Below are 20,047 nucleotides of genomic sequence, written 5' to 3'. Positions count from 1 at the left end.
ATTTTGAAGTTTAAAAAAAAAGTATACATCTAAAAAATCCGTTTTTTTTTGTTATTAAAAAGCTTGATATTGATTTAATGAAATGATCAGAAAACATAATATTTTTATCTGATCAATCATATTTTAAAATAAATTCCCAAGGAATTAGAGGGTTAGGGTTAGCTCTATGCCGATAATATATAGGCACGGTAGTTAATCTCGTTTCTCCCACTTTTTTTTTTCTCATACTTGCCGCGAGGCACTACCGTGCCTCTTGATAAAAATGTGTCTTGAGGAAGTAGGACGGTCAAAATCTGTAAAAACATGCAATCCTTGGTATATTGGAAGTCCAAAAAACAAAAAATTAATAAATGATGACTTTCAATAAAACTACCCAGCCGTATCTCAAGGCAGCCTCAAGATATTAAAAACTACAAGCAATACAAAGGATCTGAAAGGCGAAATTTAGGTTATGTATTTCTCATATGCATAGAAGATATATTTCCGATCGAGGATCTGAATAATCTGGCATTATTATTTGAAATAGCTTATATATGTAATCAAGAAAAAATAACACATGATGAACTTAAGAGAGTTGAGAAACTAGTTCCACAATTTTTGAAATAATTTCAACGCAAACATGGAATCAATAAAATGACGTATAATATGCATTTACTAACTCATGTTATTGAAACCGTCAGAAACTGGGGACCAACATGGGCATATAACTCGACAGTATTCGAATCGATGAATCACAAAATATTGGAATGTAGAACAAGTGCTCAAGGAGTAGTAGATCAAATAGCTGTCAGATTTCTCATGAATAAATATATACAAAATTGTGCATACGATCCAACTATTAATGAAGGAACGCGTAATTTCATCGCTGAGAATTGAATATAAAATTGATTCATGAAAATTTGATTGAAACAAGTTCCCATGATAATGTCAGATTTATCGAAAAACAATATTAAAAACAGCTGATAAAGCTAAAATAGAAATATTGCAAAAAAATAACTTGTCGTGCCTCGAATTCAACAGTTACGACAAAGTAATAATCAATGGAATCGAGTATCGGACCTCAGAATATAAGAAACACAACTTTTTCGAATTGTACTGTGTTTTGTGAAGATTATGGTTTTGGTGATATACAAAAAATAATATCATTCAAACACGACGAAAAAGTCATAAAAGGAATTTTTCTACTTCATTTTGAAACGCAAGGAAATGCATTAAATACAACATCCCAGTGAAAAAAGTTTATATCTAACAATATATAGTTATATAGAACCATATAAAATTATATATGACAGTATTTAATCATATATTATTGTATATAAGAGTAGTCAAAAATTTTCTAAAATCATACAGCTCTATATAGAATTACGTATAACTATATATAGCGAGGGGCTATTTACGGCCAGATTTAGTGACACCATGACTACATAATGTAGTCAAAGAAGACAAATACTACACCTACTACACCTTATAATAACTACAATAACTACACCTTGACTACAACAACAAAATATGATGACTACAATACTACAATGACTACACCATTTACTACAATAACTACACTGTTCACTACATTTTTTGAGTTTTTATTATTATTATTGATATTTTTATTAATATTATTATTATAATATAATGGAATTATTTATGAGGGATTCCCAGATAACCAATTTCCGGTAGATTACTGGAAATTACTGGTAGCTAAATACGAAAATTACCGGTAACTAAATACGAAAATTTCCAGAAATTTACTGGTAATTCTTGTGGCAACTGCTACCAGTAATCGACTAATAATTTCCGGTAATCATTATAGTAGTCTCTACCAATAATCTACCAGTGATTTTCCAATAATATTTGTGGTAAATGTTTACCAGTAATCTACCAGTAATTTTCTGATAATCTTTGTAGTAAACGTTTACCAGTAATCTACCAGTAATTTTCTGATAATCTTTGTGGTAAATGTTTACCAGTAATGTACCAGTAATTTACCAATAATATTTGTGGCAAGGAATTAAGGTTGCCAAAGAATTATATTTTCAGCAACATTATTTTCTTGAAACATATTTCTTTGGTCACATTAATTCCTTAGCTACATCTTTTTCTTAGCTACTGCTTTTCCTTGGACAATAGAATTTTTAAAAAATAAATTTACATGTATTTTATTTATAAAATAAATAAAAATGTCCAAGGAAAAGCAGTAGCTAAGAAAAAGATGTAGCTAAGGAATTAATGTGACTAAAGAATTATATTTTAAGCAACATTATTTTCTTAAAACATATTTCTTTGGTCACATTAATTCCTCATCTAAATTTTTCCTTAGCTAATGCTTTTCCTTGGACATTAGTATTTAAAAAAAATAAATTTACATGTATTTTATTTATAAAATAAATAAAAATGTCCAAGGAAAAGCAGTAGCTAAGAAAAAGATGTAGCTAAGGAATTAATGTGACTAAGAAATTATTTCCTTGAAACATAATTCTTTGGCAGCCTCAATTCCTTAGCTACATCTTTTCCTTAGCTACTGCTTTTCCTTGGACATTTGTATTTTTGAAAAATAAATTTACATGTATTTTATTTATAAAATAAATAAAAAATGTCCGAGGAAAAGCAGTAGCTAAGGAAAAAAGTAACGAAAATATGTGACAAAAATTATATTTTAAGCAACATTATTTTCTTGAAACATATTTCTTTGGTCACATTAATTCCTTAGCTACATTTTTTCCTTAGCTACTGCTTTTCCTTGGACAATAGTATTTTTAATAACAAATTTTACATGTATTTTATCGATAAAATAAATAGAAATGTCGAAGGAAAAGCAGTAGCTAAGGAAAAAATGTAGCTAAGGAATTGACGTTGCCAAAGGATTACATTCTAAGCAACATTACTTTCTTCAAAGATAATTTTTTGGCAACCTCAATTCCTTAGCTACATTTTTCCGTTAGCGACTGCTTTTCCTTCGACATTCATATTTTTAAAAAATAAATTTACATGTATTTTATTTATGAAAAAAATAAAAATGTCCAAGGAAGCAGTAGGAGAAATACTAAGGGAAAGGTTGCCAAAGAATTATATTTTCAGCAACATTATTTTCTTCAAACATAATTTTTTGGCAACCTTAATTCCTTAGCTACATCTTTTCCTTAGCTACTGCTTTTCCTTGGACATTTGTATTTTTAAAAAATATATTTACTGAAATAATGTTCCTTAAAATATAATCTTTTGGCAACCTTAATTTCTTAGCTACATCTTTTCCTTAGCTACTGCTTATCTTTGGACATTTTTTTCTATTTTATCGATAAAATACATGTAAATTTTTTTTTTTTAAATGCAAATATCCAAGGAACAGCAGTAGCTAAGGAAAAAATGTAGCTAAAGATTATTTTTATGTATACATTATATTAATTATCAACTTATTCCAGAAATTTGTATAGAAATAGAAAAATTCATAAAAAAGATTTATTTATTCAATTTCGTAAAATAAATATAATATTGATTACTCGATATGCTGATTTTTTTTCGGAAATACGAGCTTGATAAATATTATATGTTTCGTATTCTTTTTTCTTTCTTCATCATACGCAAAGTGGAAAATCAAGATGAGCAACAAAAAAAATATGTTCGAAAAATATAATTTGATAAAGATCCCAAGATCTGGATCTGGAAATCTTTATCATTTTAGCTGCAATGATTACCGGAAAATTACTGGTAGATTACTGGTAAATATTTGCCACAAAGATTATCAGAAAATTACTGGTAGATAACTGGTGATTATTTACCACAAAGATTACTGGAAAATTACTGGTAGATTACTGATAATATTTTTGTTTGCCAGTAATCTACCAGTAATAATATTTGTGGTAAATGTTTACCAGTAATCTACCAGTAATTTTCCGTTTACCTGTTTTTTGAAATATTTTGTATTTACCAGTAAATTTCCGGTAATTTACTAGTAGCATATTGTCTTACCAGTTATGGTTATCTGGGATTATGATATAATGAAATTTAATTTATTGGAATGTATTTATTTTCTTTATCGATATATTTAATAAACTTTCAATAATATTAAATAATATTCAATATTAAATTAAATTAGAATATTCATATAAATATTATTCTATATATATATATAGATATATAAATATACGTAAAGAATATTATACTATAGTGTTATTATCAAGAAAATATATATATTTTTTTTTAATTTTCATTGAAAATATTGTTTTATTTCTAGAACTGTGATCTCATTTTTTTTTTTTTATTTTTATTTTATTTTTTTTTTATTATTATTTTTCTGGTGTAACTACGAATGACTACACAATACTTGGAAATACAACACAATACTACATGAAACTACGAATAACTACATAAAATAACTACAAAAGTTGTAGTTAGAAAATTACAATTACTACATAACTACACTGTTACTACACGATACTACACCATGACTACATTCAGAGTGACACCATGACTACACCAATGAATAGCCCCTCGATATATAGTCATATATACCCAGAAAAAAAAGTTTAGATGTAACAATATATAGTTATATGAAACTATTTACTGTCATATATAATTATATATTACCGTAAATAAGAATGGTCAAAAAACTTTTAAGATCATAAATGCCTGTATAGAATTATATATAACTATATATAATCACGTATACTTGTATATAGTAATATATAGATTTATATAAAATCATTGAGAAAAAAAAAAAATTATAAAATACATACTCTAATTTGAATAAGTTAACAAAGTCAATCATATATTTTTTTTCCTTACTACATAGATTTATAGATTCAACTTATTCAAATTAGAGTATGTATTTTATAATAAATTAAATTACATCACCACTTAACTTTTTTTTGTTATTTGTCTGAAAAAAAAAACTAAAATAAACTTTATTCAAATAAATGTATTATAAGACGTCAAGTTTATTATATATTCAATAAATAATATATGTGAAAGAAGGTCATTCTTAATGAGGATGAAAATTTTCTGTCTTTCAAGTTAACGTGCGATGGCTTAGGGGATAACACACTGGCGTTTGGAATATAGGTTTAGATAGGTTTTTAGGGAGATAGGTTCGAATCGCGCTCGGGACCAAAAATTAATTTACAAAAAAAAAAAAAAACTATGATACAAAAAAAAAACGGAGTGAAGTTCTCAGTGAGCGAAAAATAATAATTTTTTTTTTTTTTTTAATTAAAAAATGTATTTTTTCAACTTGTTGAGAAAGTTGAGAAAAAAACATATTTAAGTTGAGTGAATAATGATATAAATAGAGCAAATTTTGATTTTATTTTAGCAAATTTTCTCTCAACTTGATCGCTCGCTGCTTTAAATTGAATGACTCTTCTTTCAAATTGAGGGTTATGTCATTTCATTTTAGCAAATTTTTTCTCAAATTGATCGTTTGTTGCTTTAATTTAATTCTCAAGTTATTTTAATTAATAAATATTTTACATAAAAAAAATCAATATTGTTTTGAATTGAGGGTTATGTCATTCAATTTTAGCAAGTTTTCTCTCAACTTGAACGTTGCCTTAAGTCGAATGACTTGTCTTTCAAATTGAGGTATAAGTCATTTTTTTTTTGCAAATTTTCCCTCAAATCAAAAGACAAAATATCCTTGAGTTTATCACAAGTTTTAAATTAATCCTATATTTTTAAAAAAAAAAAATAATTTGTCTCAAATTGAAAAAAAATATTTTCTTAAAACAAGACATTTTTTCTCAAATTAATTATTTTTTTTTTCAACTTAAGACAAAAAAGTTCCAAGAAAAAATTTGCTAAACTGTAGCAATTTTTTTTCTCAGTGTACATTTCGGTCGACTCCGTGGAACGTATACATATGTATTATCATATATTGTTATATAAAATAATATATGATTACATCTGGTTATATCTAGCAGTTCTCGAAGCTTATTAGTCCATGATGACATACAACCATATATTATTATATATAGTTATACATCGTCATATATAGATATTTATAAATTATATTTCGGTCAACTTCGTGGAAACATATACCTGTATATAACCATATATGGCTATACAATAAGCAATATATAATTTTATCTGATTAGGCAGTGATTATAAAGCCGATCAGAGAAAAATAGAAATGTAAACACGATTTGATATATATACTGAGAGTGTATACTGTATAGTCGTGTATATATATATATATGCTTATAAGCATGCGCCAATGCAGGGCGTTTGTTGAGAAAAGCAAGACTAGTGGCGTTGATTGTATATGCTATGATGTCATGGAGGCCTACATATTCACTTCCATATATGATGTCATTGACGCCATTATAGTGAACAGTGTAAATCTAACAGACAGCAACCGGCTTTGCTTGCCATTGTGTTAAAGTGTTTTACTGTAAAATTTTTACTGAAACAGTATTTGATAATAATAATCTTATCAAATACATATTTAGTGGTCCGTACTCATACAAAAAATGTATTATCTGATTAAATGTGATTTACATCATAAGGTGGTTGAAGGAGAAAGCATTTTTGAAGATGATGTAATGGTTGAAGAAACTGTGAAGAATGTACTTAACAAAAGGAAGAACAAAGGTGTTGTTTTGATGGAATGAGGTAAACTGTATTTTTTTAAACTTTCACATTCATTTAATTATAATTTCAACTTTCTTCCCATTTTTTTTCTTTATTCAAAAATTATATCTACCTTTCATATAACCTAAAAAACTGAGATATTCATGTTGTCATATTTCAATATTTTTGTGCAGATGATATATGCATTTCTTGGTTACTGAGTCAAACTTGCTGAATGATCAATCAAAAATAGTTCATCTTACTGCTGATGACAAGCAAGTCTCGGATGATCCACAAGATGGTTTAGAAGACGAGTGTGACAACGTTGTTTTGACAGACGAGACGAACACAGTCCTGTCAGCTTAATACAGTTGATCAAAAGTCAAAAACAGTTCTAGACATTCAATCATCTGAGTCATCAAAAAGTATATTCATAGTAATATATATTGAATTCACAGTTTATTTTATTGTAAAATAACTATGTTTGTTTTTAGATTCTGATGTTATTCAATTATTGAAAAATATTGATGAAAAAAATGATGATAAGCAGAAGAAAAAAGTAAGTGAAGAATTCCACAAAAAAATGAAGATTTATATTTTATTTTGGAACAAAATCTTGTAAAAGGATCGAAACAACTATTTGGCGAACATTGCGGTGAAGAAGTAATTTATTATTAAATAAATTTTCAGTCTTCATTTTTCTCGGGAGTTTTAATTTATAATTACTGTTCTACATGTTTGTAGATGACCTCGTTGGGAAAAAATATTTAGTGCAAGAATACAAGTTGGAATTTGGCACTCAAAGCAAAGTCCATTACTTCTATCGCTCGACGTTTTCTTGAGGGAGTTTATAAAAGAGAAGCTTTGTTAAAATCAACACCATCTGGTCAGTCTGGTCGTTGCCTTGGAGCACAGGCAGCTGGTAACATAGAAATGGAGAGTCTATACGAGCCTGCATTAACACAAATAATTGGTAGTGTATATCTTGTTATTTAATCCCTGCAAATGAACAAAATATTTCTAATATATGCTTCTGTTTGCAGAAGCAGCTAAAGTTCTTGCTTAGCCGTAGCAACTGATGAGGAAATTCGTCAATCATTGACCACTAGACTTGGTGAGATACGACGTGAAGAAAAAGAAAATCTTGCTCGCAAAGCACAGGAAAAACAATAAACTATACTGTTTTCCTGCCTATATTTTTTAGTTTCTACTTTTAATATCTCTTTGATTTTTGTTTTTTTCTTACTCGTTGAACTGCACGAGAGTATATGGTGAGTCAGATTGTCACCAAATAATTAAAATGAGTACTGTTTCTCTAAAATATTCCTAGGTATATCTTAAATATATATGTTCCTTTTTTCCGAAAAATTCTACGAGAGTAAAAAAAAACTTATAAATTGAGTAAATCAATGAATGTAACTATAACGCCTAATTACTTGTATCAGTAGTGTACCTAATAGAGTTCTGGACCAGAGGGTGGTCGAAAAAAGGTAGATCGGCGAGGGGACAGGGGACTGAAACTCGGTCAGTAAAACAGAGATGGTAAAGAAATTTGTCATATGATAGTGGAAATCCTCAATTGTCATATGTGGATTTCCAATTGGATATTGCTGTAACTGAAAAAAATTAAAATTAAAATTTTTATTGTATTTTCGGATGACACAGGAAACTTTCATCGCGGTCGGTAATGAAGATTCCCACTTTACCGACTGGTGGTAAAGTAGATTTGCCAAGTTTCGGGAGTCAACCAAATATGTAATAAAATTTTTTCAGAAATTTTCCAAAAATATTCTCTATTTTAGATCGACTCCTGATCTTGAGGCTTGAATACTACCGACTTGATATCATCTTCTTGATTTAAATTTGCTATTGCAAATTCTTTCACAATAAAACTTTGATCAGTATCATAAAATCCTTGAACATCAACAATATATTCAACCATTATGACTGAAATCTTATTCAAGACTGAAATATTTTTTTTCTTTGGTACTCATATACAAAAGAGTAAAGACGCGCGCACTTTGGTATCAAATTTCTAATTTTGTTTTTTAGAAATAGTTTTAAAAAAGATAAAACGTCAGCACTTTCTACTTCAAATTCAACGAAATATAAACAATATAACTCGCTCAACTTAATATCATATTTCCATTTTTGTTTATAAAATAATTCAGAAAATAAAACGTCAGCACTTCAAATCAAACAAAAGATGTGCTTACTTTGCATTTTTTTTTATATATTATAACTATTATTTATAATAAATATATTTTTATTTATAATTATTCGGGGTCATAGCCCCAAGGTAAGGTATCAGTTCCACCATTTTGATCAAGAGCTCGTTTATCATCAGCCCAGCTGAGTTCAACTTTACTTTGTACAATTGTTCTTACTTGATGATCTTTACTTCTGATTAAATATTGATTTTTTTTCAATATTTGATGATTTAGAAGGCAGGACATATAATTATCAAAATTTATGTCTTTCAAAACCGAACCTTTTACACCTTTTGCTTTCTTATAAATTTTATCATTATCAATATTCATGACTTTATAACTATACAATTTGGCTCTTAAACCAGCAAATTCAGTCATAATTTTACCATTATTTTCGTCTTTCATAAGACCAATAACTTTTTTGTTGACTCTTGGCATGTTATAAATATTATTTGGTGGATAATCTGATGTGTCAAATCTTTCCAAATTTTCTTTCATTTTTCCATAAATATCAGGCACTTTAAACAATAAAATTAATGAATCAGTATCCATATACAGTGCTTTGGCCTCATCATCTTTGAATTTTTTTTAAATATAATTGTAGGAAAAATCATAAATCCAAATTTTTGATAGATCTAATATTGTAAACCCTGAATAAATTGGTTTATTAAAAATTATTTTAACTCTTGACATTTCAATAATTGCAATGTCATCTTTGTAGATTGAACAACTGTGAAAATTTGGTTTCGCTATCAGTGATTTTGCTCCGTAGCGACCTTCCCATTTTGTCACCAATTTTACATCTTTTTCCTTTCTCACATTTTGCATTGTTTTTCCATATACACTGTTGTTCATTAATTTGAAAAAATTTTTACCAAAATCAGTGGTTGCTTGCTGACGCATACCAGTATTAAGATCTATATATTTTTTCAGCCATGAGCTTTGTTTAAATTTTAATACTCGACGAATTTTGTTCAACTTCATGCCAAGCCCCAAATATAGTTTTAAATTTCTATAGTGTATCACATAATTTTTCTTGTTATGGAGAGTTGTCATTAATTTTGATTGTTTTGAATCTGGTGCTGTAAAATGTTCTGGACATAATGGTAAATCTTTGTGGTAATGATGCAAATTTTTTGGATATTCTAAATCAACCTCTAAGATATATCCAATATCAGCTTCATCTGATATATTTGTCACATCAATATTTAAATTGTCCTCCCATTGAAAACCTCCATAAGGCAAATATTGACTCATACCAGCACCATATAAATTATTAACATCAAAATACATGATGTATGATTCTTCTTCTTCTGGATTATATTTATCACCCATATATCGGTTGTTGGCTTTGGCATATCTATTCATACATTGCGCAACACCACCTCGAATTCCTTTCTCAATGAAAAGATGTATTGCTGGATCTGTCAAAAGTTCAAGTTCCACACCTGTATACTTTAACATTGCATCAAATGCTAAACCTGGTGCAGTAAAATAATGGAGTGCATCTAGACTGTATGTTGATAAACAGCTTATACGAAAATTTTCAAAAATATCTGCCAACAAAAGCACATCAGTTTTCAAATATAAATCAGAATATTCACCTAATGTATTTATTTGAAATTTTTCCCAAATATTTTTGGCATGTTCATAGTCTGAATCTGATATATTAGAATTATTCAATTTTGAGAAAAATTCTTTTTTTGGTGGCAGAGTTTTTTCAGTTAATTTTTCCCATGAGTCAATATAATCGTATGGAAATACACCTTTTCTACACAATAATTCAAAGTACTCACTATTGCATTCACTACGTGTTATAATTTTTTGATCATTGCTCAAATCAGATGATAATCTATCAATACTACTAGACATAAATCTAAATGAGTCAATGAATCTTAAACTTACAACAGTATTATCCACTTTTTTTGTGAATGAAATGTATTTTTCTGTGTTTATTGGTAGTATATGTATGCGACCATCGAATGTCTTGCAAAGTTCTTGTATTAAGAAATGTGAGTCGTATCCTGATAAATTGTGCATGACTACAGGTATGTTGTGAGACTTTGTATAATTAATATTGCATCTAACATGAGCTGGACCTCGATATTTTCCACTGAAATGATCGTGATCATGGTGCTTCACGTCTTGCTCCAGGAAAATCTCCTTACATATATGACAAATTGTGGCATTTTGAAATTCATGCTCCTGTTGCACAGTCAATTTTTCCATTGGTATTGGATTTAAAAGTATATCATTGACCTGGTGAGCTAATCTTTCCAATTCTCCAATAAACCATTCAATACAGTTTTCACTACACTCAGAAAAGGATAAGTTAACAGTTAACATACCAATATGTTTACATTAAACATACAAAAGTTTAATGTTAAGATATATATATTAACAATAAACATAGATATCTTAACTGTTAACATACGTATGTTTATAGTTAACATACGTATCTTTACGCGGCCAAAGATTTTGATGCGCCAGTCTACTTCTTGTCATCTTTTTTTTTTGACATTATATTGTGATACTATTCTAATTGTAATATAATATAATATGTACTCGTGTTGTCATAAATTTATTTAAATTTAGTTTTTTTGTAAATTCATTCTTAATTTTACATTCAATTTTCATATTTACATACGTAAATGTCTTCAACTATCAGCCTAACCTTCAAATTGTGTCAATTACAGATATCTTAATAGTTAACATACGCATATATTAACTATTAAGATACGTATGTTTAATGTTAATATATATATCTCTGATGTAAACTTATCAGCCACCACCCATTTTAACATGGCATATGTTAACATTAAACAGGATATGTTAACTGTTAACATATCCTTCTCTGTGTGTACGATTCATTCTGTAGAATGATAATGTATTATTATAAGTACATTTAACATAGTACGCAGCACTGTGTGAAATATGCTCTTCAGTGTCGGTATTATCAATCGGTTTTAAAATACACTCCAAATCAGCATAGACGACAAAAGGTTCTCTGTATTGATGATTTTTAAATTTTAGAATATTATCATCTTCTTTTGGCATGATCATCCATGCATGATTAATTTGACAACAATCAGCTAAAATAACATTCAAAATCAAAAATATAATTTTTGTAGAAATCAAACTCGTTAAAGTTGTTTTTTATCGGAAAAATCAAAATAAAAAATGATCACGTTTTATCCTTCATACACAAACAAACTTTAACGCCGCCGTTTTCTTCACAATTTAAGATCAAGTTGACAGACAGCTCAGACTCAATATAAGTATTCGATAAGTCCATCAAAATAAATATCCAACAATACTTCAATCTAAGACTGGTTATTGTATCATATGCGTATGAATAATTTTTTAGTGGAAGCGCAAACCGACTTTGTATGCACGTATTATACAAAAATTCCTTCCTTCAAATTTTTTCGACTCTTAGTTGAAGGTGTGTCTTCATGTACAGCTCACAAATTTATTTTTTCAAAAAACTCTAATCCGTGACAGAATTAAAAAATAACCTATTTCAGATAGAAAATTAGGAAAATTAGAGTCGTTGTTTATCAAATTGCATTTTTGATTGGAATTTTTTGTCTATAAAACCTAAACTTGGAATTGTGAAGAAAACCGTGGCGTTAAGGTTTGTTTGTTTAATAAGGATAAAACGTGATCATTTTTTATTTGGATTTTTCTACAAAAATTATATTTTTGATTTTGAATGTTACAATTATATCTCATAGCACACAATAACATGAACGTAAGATTTTGAGTGGAGCTGGAGCCGAATAAAATTCCGTAAAAAAAATAAAGCCATTCCTGGTGGAAAAAATCTTTCCGGATTTTCTTCAGATTTCCCCATATTTTTTACAGTTTTCTCCGGACGCGGAAATTCCGGAAAAATCTGGAGACATTATGAAAACAATCTGGAGGTTGCTTCGTAAATAACTCCGTAAATTTTCTTTAGAAAACTCTATTTCCGGAAATCTCAATTACGTAGAATAATCTCGGAGGTATTCGAAGATACCCGGAGAAATTATTTTCACCAGGAATATAAAATTATATGTTGTTCATTATTGGTTAATACAATTCTGTACATACATATTATATATAAATGTATGAAATCAGATTTTATTTCACACATGCAATTGTATAAAAGAACATACTATCAAATATGATACTATACGATAATATGCAATCATATGTTATATTAAATACACCTCAACATACAATTTGTTTCCCGGGCATGATTAAAAAATATTCTCAAAGATATGGAGTTTTTATAAATATGAGACGTAATCTAAGCATACTCTTTTAGCTTTTCTGACTAGTAAGACCTGAAAAAATAACGACAGCTGAGTTGACAGCATTTTTTTTGTTTGCATTATTTTTTCGAGTAAGAAAAATAGAATTTAAAATATTGACACAGTAGTCAATATGAAGGAAATTATTCCTTCTTTTTAATCGAATTTCTTATTTTGCTATAAAGAAATTAAAAAAATAAAAACCAAAATAACAAAAATGCAGGTTATACGCTTGTAGTAATGATATAACTTTTACATAAAAATGAATAAAAATTTTTGTAACGAGGTTTTTATGTAATCAATACACACTTATTAATAGTATTATTCGTTTCAAGTATTTTTTTTCTTTCATTTCCAATATTAATATTTGAATATATACCGTACTTTATAAAAAATTACAAATGTTTGTGTGGCATAAATAATTATAAAAACATTCGGTTTTAGGGTTGTTAATGTTTATAATGCTCACTATCTTTATTCATATTATATTAAAAAATAATGAGAACTTATTCTTATTCATTTTATTATTGATTATTATTATTGTTATTTCCAATTTTTTAAATATGGTAGATTGTTATGTATCATTTTTTTCTATGCAACTCAATCATAATTATTGCAGTTTCATCGTTTAGTAATAATAATGATTATAATAATATATATCGTATAATAAATCGTAAGATATATTCAAAACAACAAGGAAAAATGACAATCATACAATAAACTTAACTTTTACAAGAACTATATAACTTTTTTTTAGTTTAAAACAAACTCTTGAGTCAAATTCAATTTTACACTCGTCATAATAAGCTTGGTGATATAAAACAAATTTTTTCTAATTCACCTGTTGATGAACTAACCGGTGACTCAGCGCGATCATCCTGCTCATCAAATTGTTCACTATAGTAATGCGGCATACTTAAGTAATCGATTAATCGCCTTGGTAATGGTAATGTTGATATCAAATCACGTCGTACCATTTTCAATATAACAAAACGACAAATATGCTGCAGTGATTGAACTTGTTTGAATCTCGAGACCGGATGGAGTAGCTGGACTCTCATTGGGCCAAGTACTGGACGACGATGCAGAAAAAATAAATATCTTCCACTGCGCGAATGCTCAACAGCATTTTCAATAAAATCAACAATTGTGTGTGATTTGAACTTAGTGCAATTACCAAAACTGAAATTCCCTGTAAAAAAAAAATATGTAAATGAACAAGTTGTGTTAACTGTGAAATATTGATACTACCTTGATCGTGCTCAATCCTGACATGTCTCACACAATTATTCAATCTAAATGACAGTGAAAAAATGTAATGGTCGTCACTGCTGTCACGCACAATAAATGATCCATCTGGTTCATTTGATAGTATTTTTTCTGCTGCTTCGCCGGACATTGGACCCCAGTACCATCCGTAATCTTTAACTTTTTCAATGGAAGCTGCAAAATCCATACTAGAATCTTCAAGTGGCAAATCATTATCTTGTAAAGACGATGAAATATGATTAATTGAAGAATTAATTGATGTTGTATCAATTTTGTTGTTAATAATCGCTGTCAATACATCTTGAGCCTGTTCAATATTATTAACATGTCCGTTGTTACGTGGCAATGGTGGTAATGCACGGTTAAAAAGTGATAGTTTTTGGGCTGTTAAAGTAACATTACTCAACTTACTATTAATATCAATATGACGATTTGAACCATTATCGTGTTGTTCAACAATATCACCTTGAACAATTGTATTTTTTTTATTAACAAAATAGTCGGATGAACCGAGTCTACGGAATCTGAATATATTGCACAATGTTCGTTTCAGATTTAATGGAAAATTGCGATGACTTTTCTTAATTTTATTGTTATCTTTATCAGAATCATTTTTATTTTTATTCTGTCCATCAATATCTTTCGTTTTTTTATATTGATTATGGATTAAATTGTTTTTTTTATGTTTTCTAAAGCATGTGATACTTTTATTATTATTATTATTATTATTACTATTATTATTATTTTCATTACTTATACTACTATTCTTATTCTTATTCTTATTATTATTGTTGCTGCTGCTGCTGTTGCTGTTGTTGTTATTGTTGTAGGTGTTAGTATTATTATTGGCATTGATAATGTTGTTGTTGTTGTTATCATTATTGTTAAAACTATTATTATTGTTATTATTATTACTATTAATCAGTCCATTATTTGCTTTATCTATTAATAATGTCGCATTAATTTGTAGACTACTATATTTATTAATATTATTGTCGACAACTGCCGTTATATGATTTTTTTGCATTGATAGCTGTATTGGTATTTTATTCGTTGGTAATTTATTTCGGTTCATCTTATTTTCACTTGAATCACTGGAATTCGAATAAAGTGTCTCGAGATATTGTCGGACTTCATGAAGCGTCATGTGGATTGGTTCACCGACATTATTCTGTTCGTGATTATTGATTTGATGACGTGATGTTGTCGTATGATGGCAAGATGTGCCTGGTACACTATGGCGTTTTTCATTACCATATATACTACTGTCGACATTTTTATCATCATTATTCCAAAATACTTCAGTTAATAGTTTTTGGGATTTAATAACATGCGTAATTGCACGGGGCTTACTGCAATAATGACGTGTTGGCTGCATATGACTTTCAAGTTCACTTTGAGAACTTGTTGACACATTTCTTTTTCGTTTTCTATGATGACGATGGCGCCTCGCTCTTTGGGGGAATCGTGATTCATAATAACGCTGTCTTACAACGTCAACCGGTACTGTGTAAATATCGGAATCGAGTGGTACGTTGTACATGTCACTTATTTCACTCATCGTCAATACATCATGTGACATAGCTGATGTTATAAAACTACTATCATCAGCGTTGCGACATAAGCCAGACGTATTTATTGAGTTGTGAGAACTTGATAAGCGTGAAGATGCCAAAGATGATCGTGAAGTCGGACGATTCAGTGTGTTGTACGGTGTTATTGTTACGATCATACTATTTGCTTGTAATGATGATGACGATGGTAACATTTCAGATGCCCAAAAAAGTTGTTTCGAATTCTGTTTATGGTGTTTTTGTTTTCGTTTTTTTTGGTGTTCTTGCTCTAGTTTTTGTTCTTGGTCTTGTTCTTCTTGTTTTTTTTCTTTTGGTTCTTGTTCTTGTTCTTGTTCTTGTACTTGTACTTGTACTTGTTCTTGTTTTTGTTCTTGTTCAGTATTGCTCCAAGTTAATAGTTGACTTGTACTATAAAAAGATGTTGAAACGGATGCACGAGGCAAAATGATGTGACTTTTTAGCCACGATATTGTTCTTGAAATAACAAGCGCCTCTTCCATTACTTGCTGCACAAGTTCATAAGCGATATTCGTTACGTAGTTTGTCGGTGATATTTCATATCTACGATTTATAAATATTCTTGGATTATATAGTGTTCGCTCTGTCGATGTAATTGAGTCTGATGAAGTCGGACTGTCTTGAAATTCTGGTGGCGGCCTTATTGCAACATTGTTTTTGTCTATTTCTGTCCAGCCAGGCTCTTTTTTCAATGTGCTGAAATTCCGTCCACACATGCTATCAGGATAGTCAAGAGAATCCTCCTGGGATAATGATTTACTTTCTATATCACTCTCGTGCATCTGAAATAAATCGGATAGTTATTTAAATTCAAACTTACTGTTACTATATTACGAATAACAATTACTTCGATTGCAAGATATGCTCGAACTGAATCACTTGAAATTGAACCACCCAGTCCACTGCTGCTTAAATCACTTAAAGCACCTGTCGCACTTAAAGAACAGGATGGCGGAGAATCCATTTCTCATTTAACTTACGTTTTTTTTTTTTTTTCTATTGGGTACTATTTTGCTACTTATTGAAAACTATACATAAATAAGTACAGCAGTTGATTTATTTTTAAATTATTTAGTATAAAGCAATTTTTTAATTGTTTGTTTTCATTGCCGTTATATGTATTACTTTCACCTGAAAGTGATCAGAATACAAAATAAGTTAGAAATGTGAATTAGTTTTACCATGAGTCGAAGTTCTTGGTTAACAAACGATGTTTGTCATTATCAAATAAAATTTCAAAAAATTCTTCAATTTCTTCAGGCATATCGTTTTGTTGAAGTGGTAATTCCATAATAATCTTCATAAATTTGAATCTTTTTCTAAAACACAAAAATAAACGTTAAGTGATCAAATGTTTCTGGAAGATATCTTTTGATCAGTGTAAAAAGTGGAAAATTATATCTAATCGTATCAATATTATTTACTTTTTTAGGAAACAGTATATGCTCCATTTTACCTCTCGTTCTGTCACTAAAACTTGCGCTGACCGCACATGCACGCCCATGCCCTTTTTTCACTTGAACTATTAACCGAATAAAGAGAAAAAAAAAAAATTTCGACAAAAAATATCGTAAAGTAACCAATTCATCATACATATACGTTAGTGAAATGATTAAAAAAATCAAAATTTGAAATATTCAATGATTTTTGAAAATTACTTTTAAAGTTTTATCAAAAAATAAAGTTTAGCACAAGGAATAGTGCCGAATAAAAAATACTATCCTGACGCCGGACTCAATCGACTATTTGTAAATGGGTAAGTAGTTATTTAACATTTGTCAAGATCGAAGACAAAAAATTATCCGATAAATTTATCTTGCTCTTTTATTATTTATACGGAATCACTTTACAGTATGCATAGTTGAATATCACATCACCTTCCCTCTCAACGATTCAACGTGCTGGAATCAAATCCATCCAAGGCATCGAATCGTGTACTACGTCGCTGCAAATCAATATTTAAAAGACGGGATGCACATCACCTTTATTTTTTTACTCTCTTGTTCGGCTGGTTCAATTTCTCTTCTATTCCTCATGCTCCATTTACATGTATGTTCATACTTATATCTGTTTTACGTATGTGTTATTACGAATAATTACCAAAGTATATAAGGCCGGCAGCTAGCACGGAAAATTTTATTTCCAATTCCAATTCCAATTCGTTTCAAGAGCTTTATTTTGTGCAATAAACAAAAAAAGTATACTTTCGTACTCTGTCATTGGTACAAAGAAAAAAATTTCTTACAAAATTGTTGTGCTAGCACTATAAAAAGAAAAAAAAACTGATATTTTATAAAAATAGTTAAGTATGGAATATGAAAAAAAATAACTAACTAATATTGTTCTCTTTCGTTTGCTAAAACATCATCGACTGACACTAATATAGGAAAATATATAGGGGTGTGTGAAATTTTCTTATATTTGATTTGAATCGCCACCATCTTGATAGACCGAATCGAACGAGGTTTTGGAAGTTTGGAACTTACCCCAGAGAAAATTATAATTTTTTTATTCAACAAACCTAATCACTATACGTAGCAACCATATGGTATTGAAACAACGTATTCTGAGCTATTATTTTTTTTATACCAACTTGGTCAAAGTGTATGGCTGCATTCCTTTAATAAGTTTTTTCCCGCTCTGCAATTTTGCTCTGTATATCCGGCTAAAATTTTATAGGAAAAAGCTGTTTCTTGTAGTGGCAGTAGTGGCTCAAAATAATATTTTCAGCTACTAATTATTCGAGGAATAACCTCAATTGTTGTATATATAAATTGTATATCGAAGTGACATAAACAAAAAAATTATTGGAGCAACCAGGGTATTAATACTTCACTGAAGTACAACTAAAGTATTATCAGAAAATCTGGGGAATGACATAGAGAATACTGGTGGAAAAAATATCCCCATTTATCCCGCCAATATCCCTCAAATTATTTGTATCGTTACTATTTGGTGTTGACTGTTAAAACACAATCCTTGTACACTCTGCAGTCCAATTCACAGGGCATTACAATTTAGAGCTTTTTTCCTCTACTGGTGGCGCTTGTAGAGCTTTTGTATGTGAAATCTATATGAAAAAAATTTGACAAGCGCCATTACCGGCAAAAAAAAGCCCTAAATTGTAAAAAATTTGCCCTGTGAATTGGACTGCAGAGAAGGATATGTTAACAGTTAACATACCAATATGTTTACGGAATGAACAAAATATAAGTTAACAGTTAAGATATATATCTTAACATTAAACATACAAAAATTCCGATAAGTTTAATGTTAAGATATATATATTAACAATAAACATAGTATCTTAACTGTTAACATACGTATATTTATCGTTAAAATACGTATCTTTACGCGGCCAAATTTTCGTCATATTTTGATGCGCCTGCGCATATCAGTCTACTTCTTGTAATTTCTTTTTTTTGACATTATATTGTGATACTATTCTAATTAGAATATAATATATTATGTACTCGTGATGTCATAAATTTATTCAAATTCTAGTTTTTTTTGTAAATTCATTCGTAATTTTACATTAAATTTTTATATTTACATACGTGAATACCCTCAACTATCAACCTAACCTTCAAATTGTGTCAATTACAGATATCTTGGATATCTTAATAGTTAACATACGCATATTAACTATTAACATAACTTACGTATGTTTAATGTTAATATATCATATCTCTAATGTAAACATATCAGCCACCATCCATTTAAACATGGCATCCCTAGCGGATGCGTCGACACCTATTCGATCAGGATTTGACTCTCAGATGTAGCACTCAGTCGACAGCGATTTGACAGCCATTCGACAGCATATATAAACGGCCCGGATACTGTAGTTGAAATATGAAATAAATATAAAATTATAATGAGAATAACTTAAACTGACTAAAACCTTGACTAGTACATGTATTTAATATCAAATAAGAGATTAAATTATACACGGTAGAGAGGTTAGATTGATATGATTCGCATTTCTACTGGAGTCAGAAAGCTGTCGAGCCTCAGACCATTCATCGGTAATTGACTCGGTCATTATTACCGAGATATTTTGTCACTAAATCGACAGGCTTTCAACACCAAATTGAGAGGAGTCTAATTTGCTCATTTT

General features: G+C 29.2%; 1 protein-coding gene and 1 long non-coding RNA gene across 3 annotated transcripts; one reads left to right on the top strand and one right to left on the bottom strand.

Annotated features, from left to right (window-relative positions):
• The first annotated feature begins 6,885 nt into the window (after window positions 1–6,885).
• On the top strand, window positions 6,886–7,623 carry LOC122851976. The gene is made up of 3 exons (XR_006373778.1): window positions 6,886–6,983; window positions 7,053–7,531; window positions 7,602–7,623. It is a non-coding gene; the product is annotated as an uncharacterized LOC122851976 (long non-coding RNA).
• Window positions 7,624–13,390: 5,767 nt separating this feature from the next.
• Window positions 13,391–18,514, bottom strand: LOC122851975 (myb-like protein I). 2 transcript variants are annotated; one of them, XM_044151516.1, is made up of 4 exons: window positions 17,352–18,514; window positions 17,109–17,246; window positions 14,318–16,709; window positions 13,391–14,258 (listed from the first exon to the last, which is right to left on the bottom strand). In XM_044151516.1, the coding sequence occupies exons 2-4, from the start codon at window positions 17,109–17,111 to the stop codon at window positions 13,864–13,866; spliced, it is 2,790 nt and encodes a 929-aa protein (XP_044007451.1). In that variant the 5' UTR covers window positions 17,112–17,246; window positions 17,352–18,514; the 3' UTR covers window positions 13,391–13,863. The 2 variants fall into 2 exon arrangements, with proteins under 2 accessions (XP_044007451.1, XP_044007450.1); XM_044151515.1 differs by having other exon boundaries at window positions 13,404–14,258; window positions 16,775–17,246.
• Window positions 18,515–20,047: the final 1,533 nt, after the last annotated feature.

This window comes from Aphidius gifuensis, linkage group LG3, assembly GCF_014905175.1.
Source record: "Aphidius gifuensis isolate YNYX2018 linkage group LG3, ASM1490517v1, whole genome shotgun sequence".
Taxonomy (NCBI): domain Eukaryota; kingdom Metazoa; phylum Arthropoda; class Insecta; order Hymenoptera; family Braconidae; genus Aphidius; species Aphidius gifuensis.
This window is presented reverse-complemented; position numbering and strand designations above follow the sequence as displayed.

Excerpts from the sequence above, each read along its gene's own strand:
- LOC122851975 (XM_044151515.1), bottom strand. The coding sequence starts at position 16,891 with ATGGATTCTCCGCCATCCTGTTCTTTAAGTGCGACAGGTGCTTTAAGT. Across the intron at positions 16,710-16,774 it reads GAGCATATCTTGCAATCGAA|ATGCACGAGAGTGATATAGA; the intron begins GTAATTGTTATT and ends GATTTATTTCAG. Across the intron at positions 14,259-14,317 it reads CAGGATTGAGCACGATCAAG|GGAATTTCAGTTTTGGTAAT; the intron begins GTAGTATCAATA and ends TTTTTTTTACAG.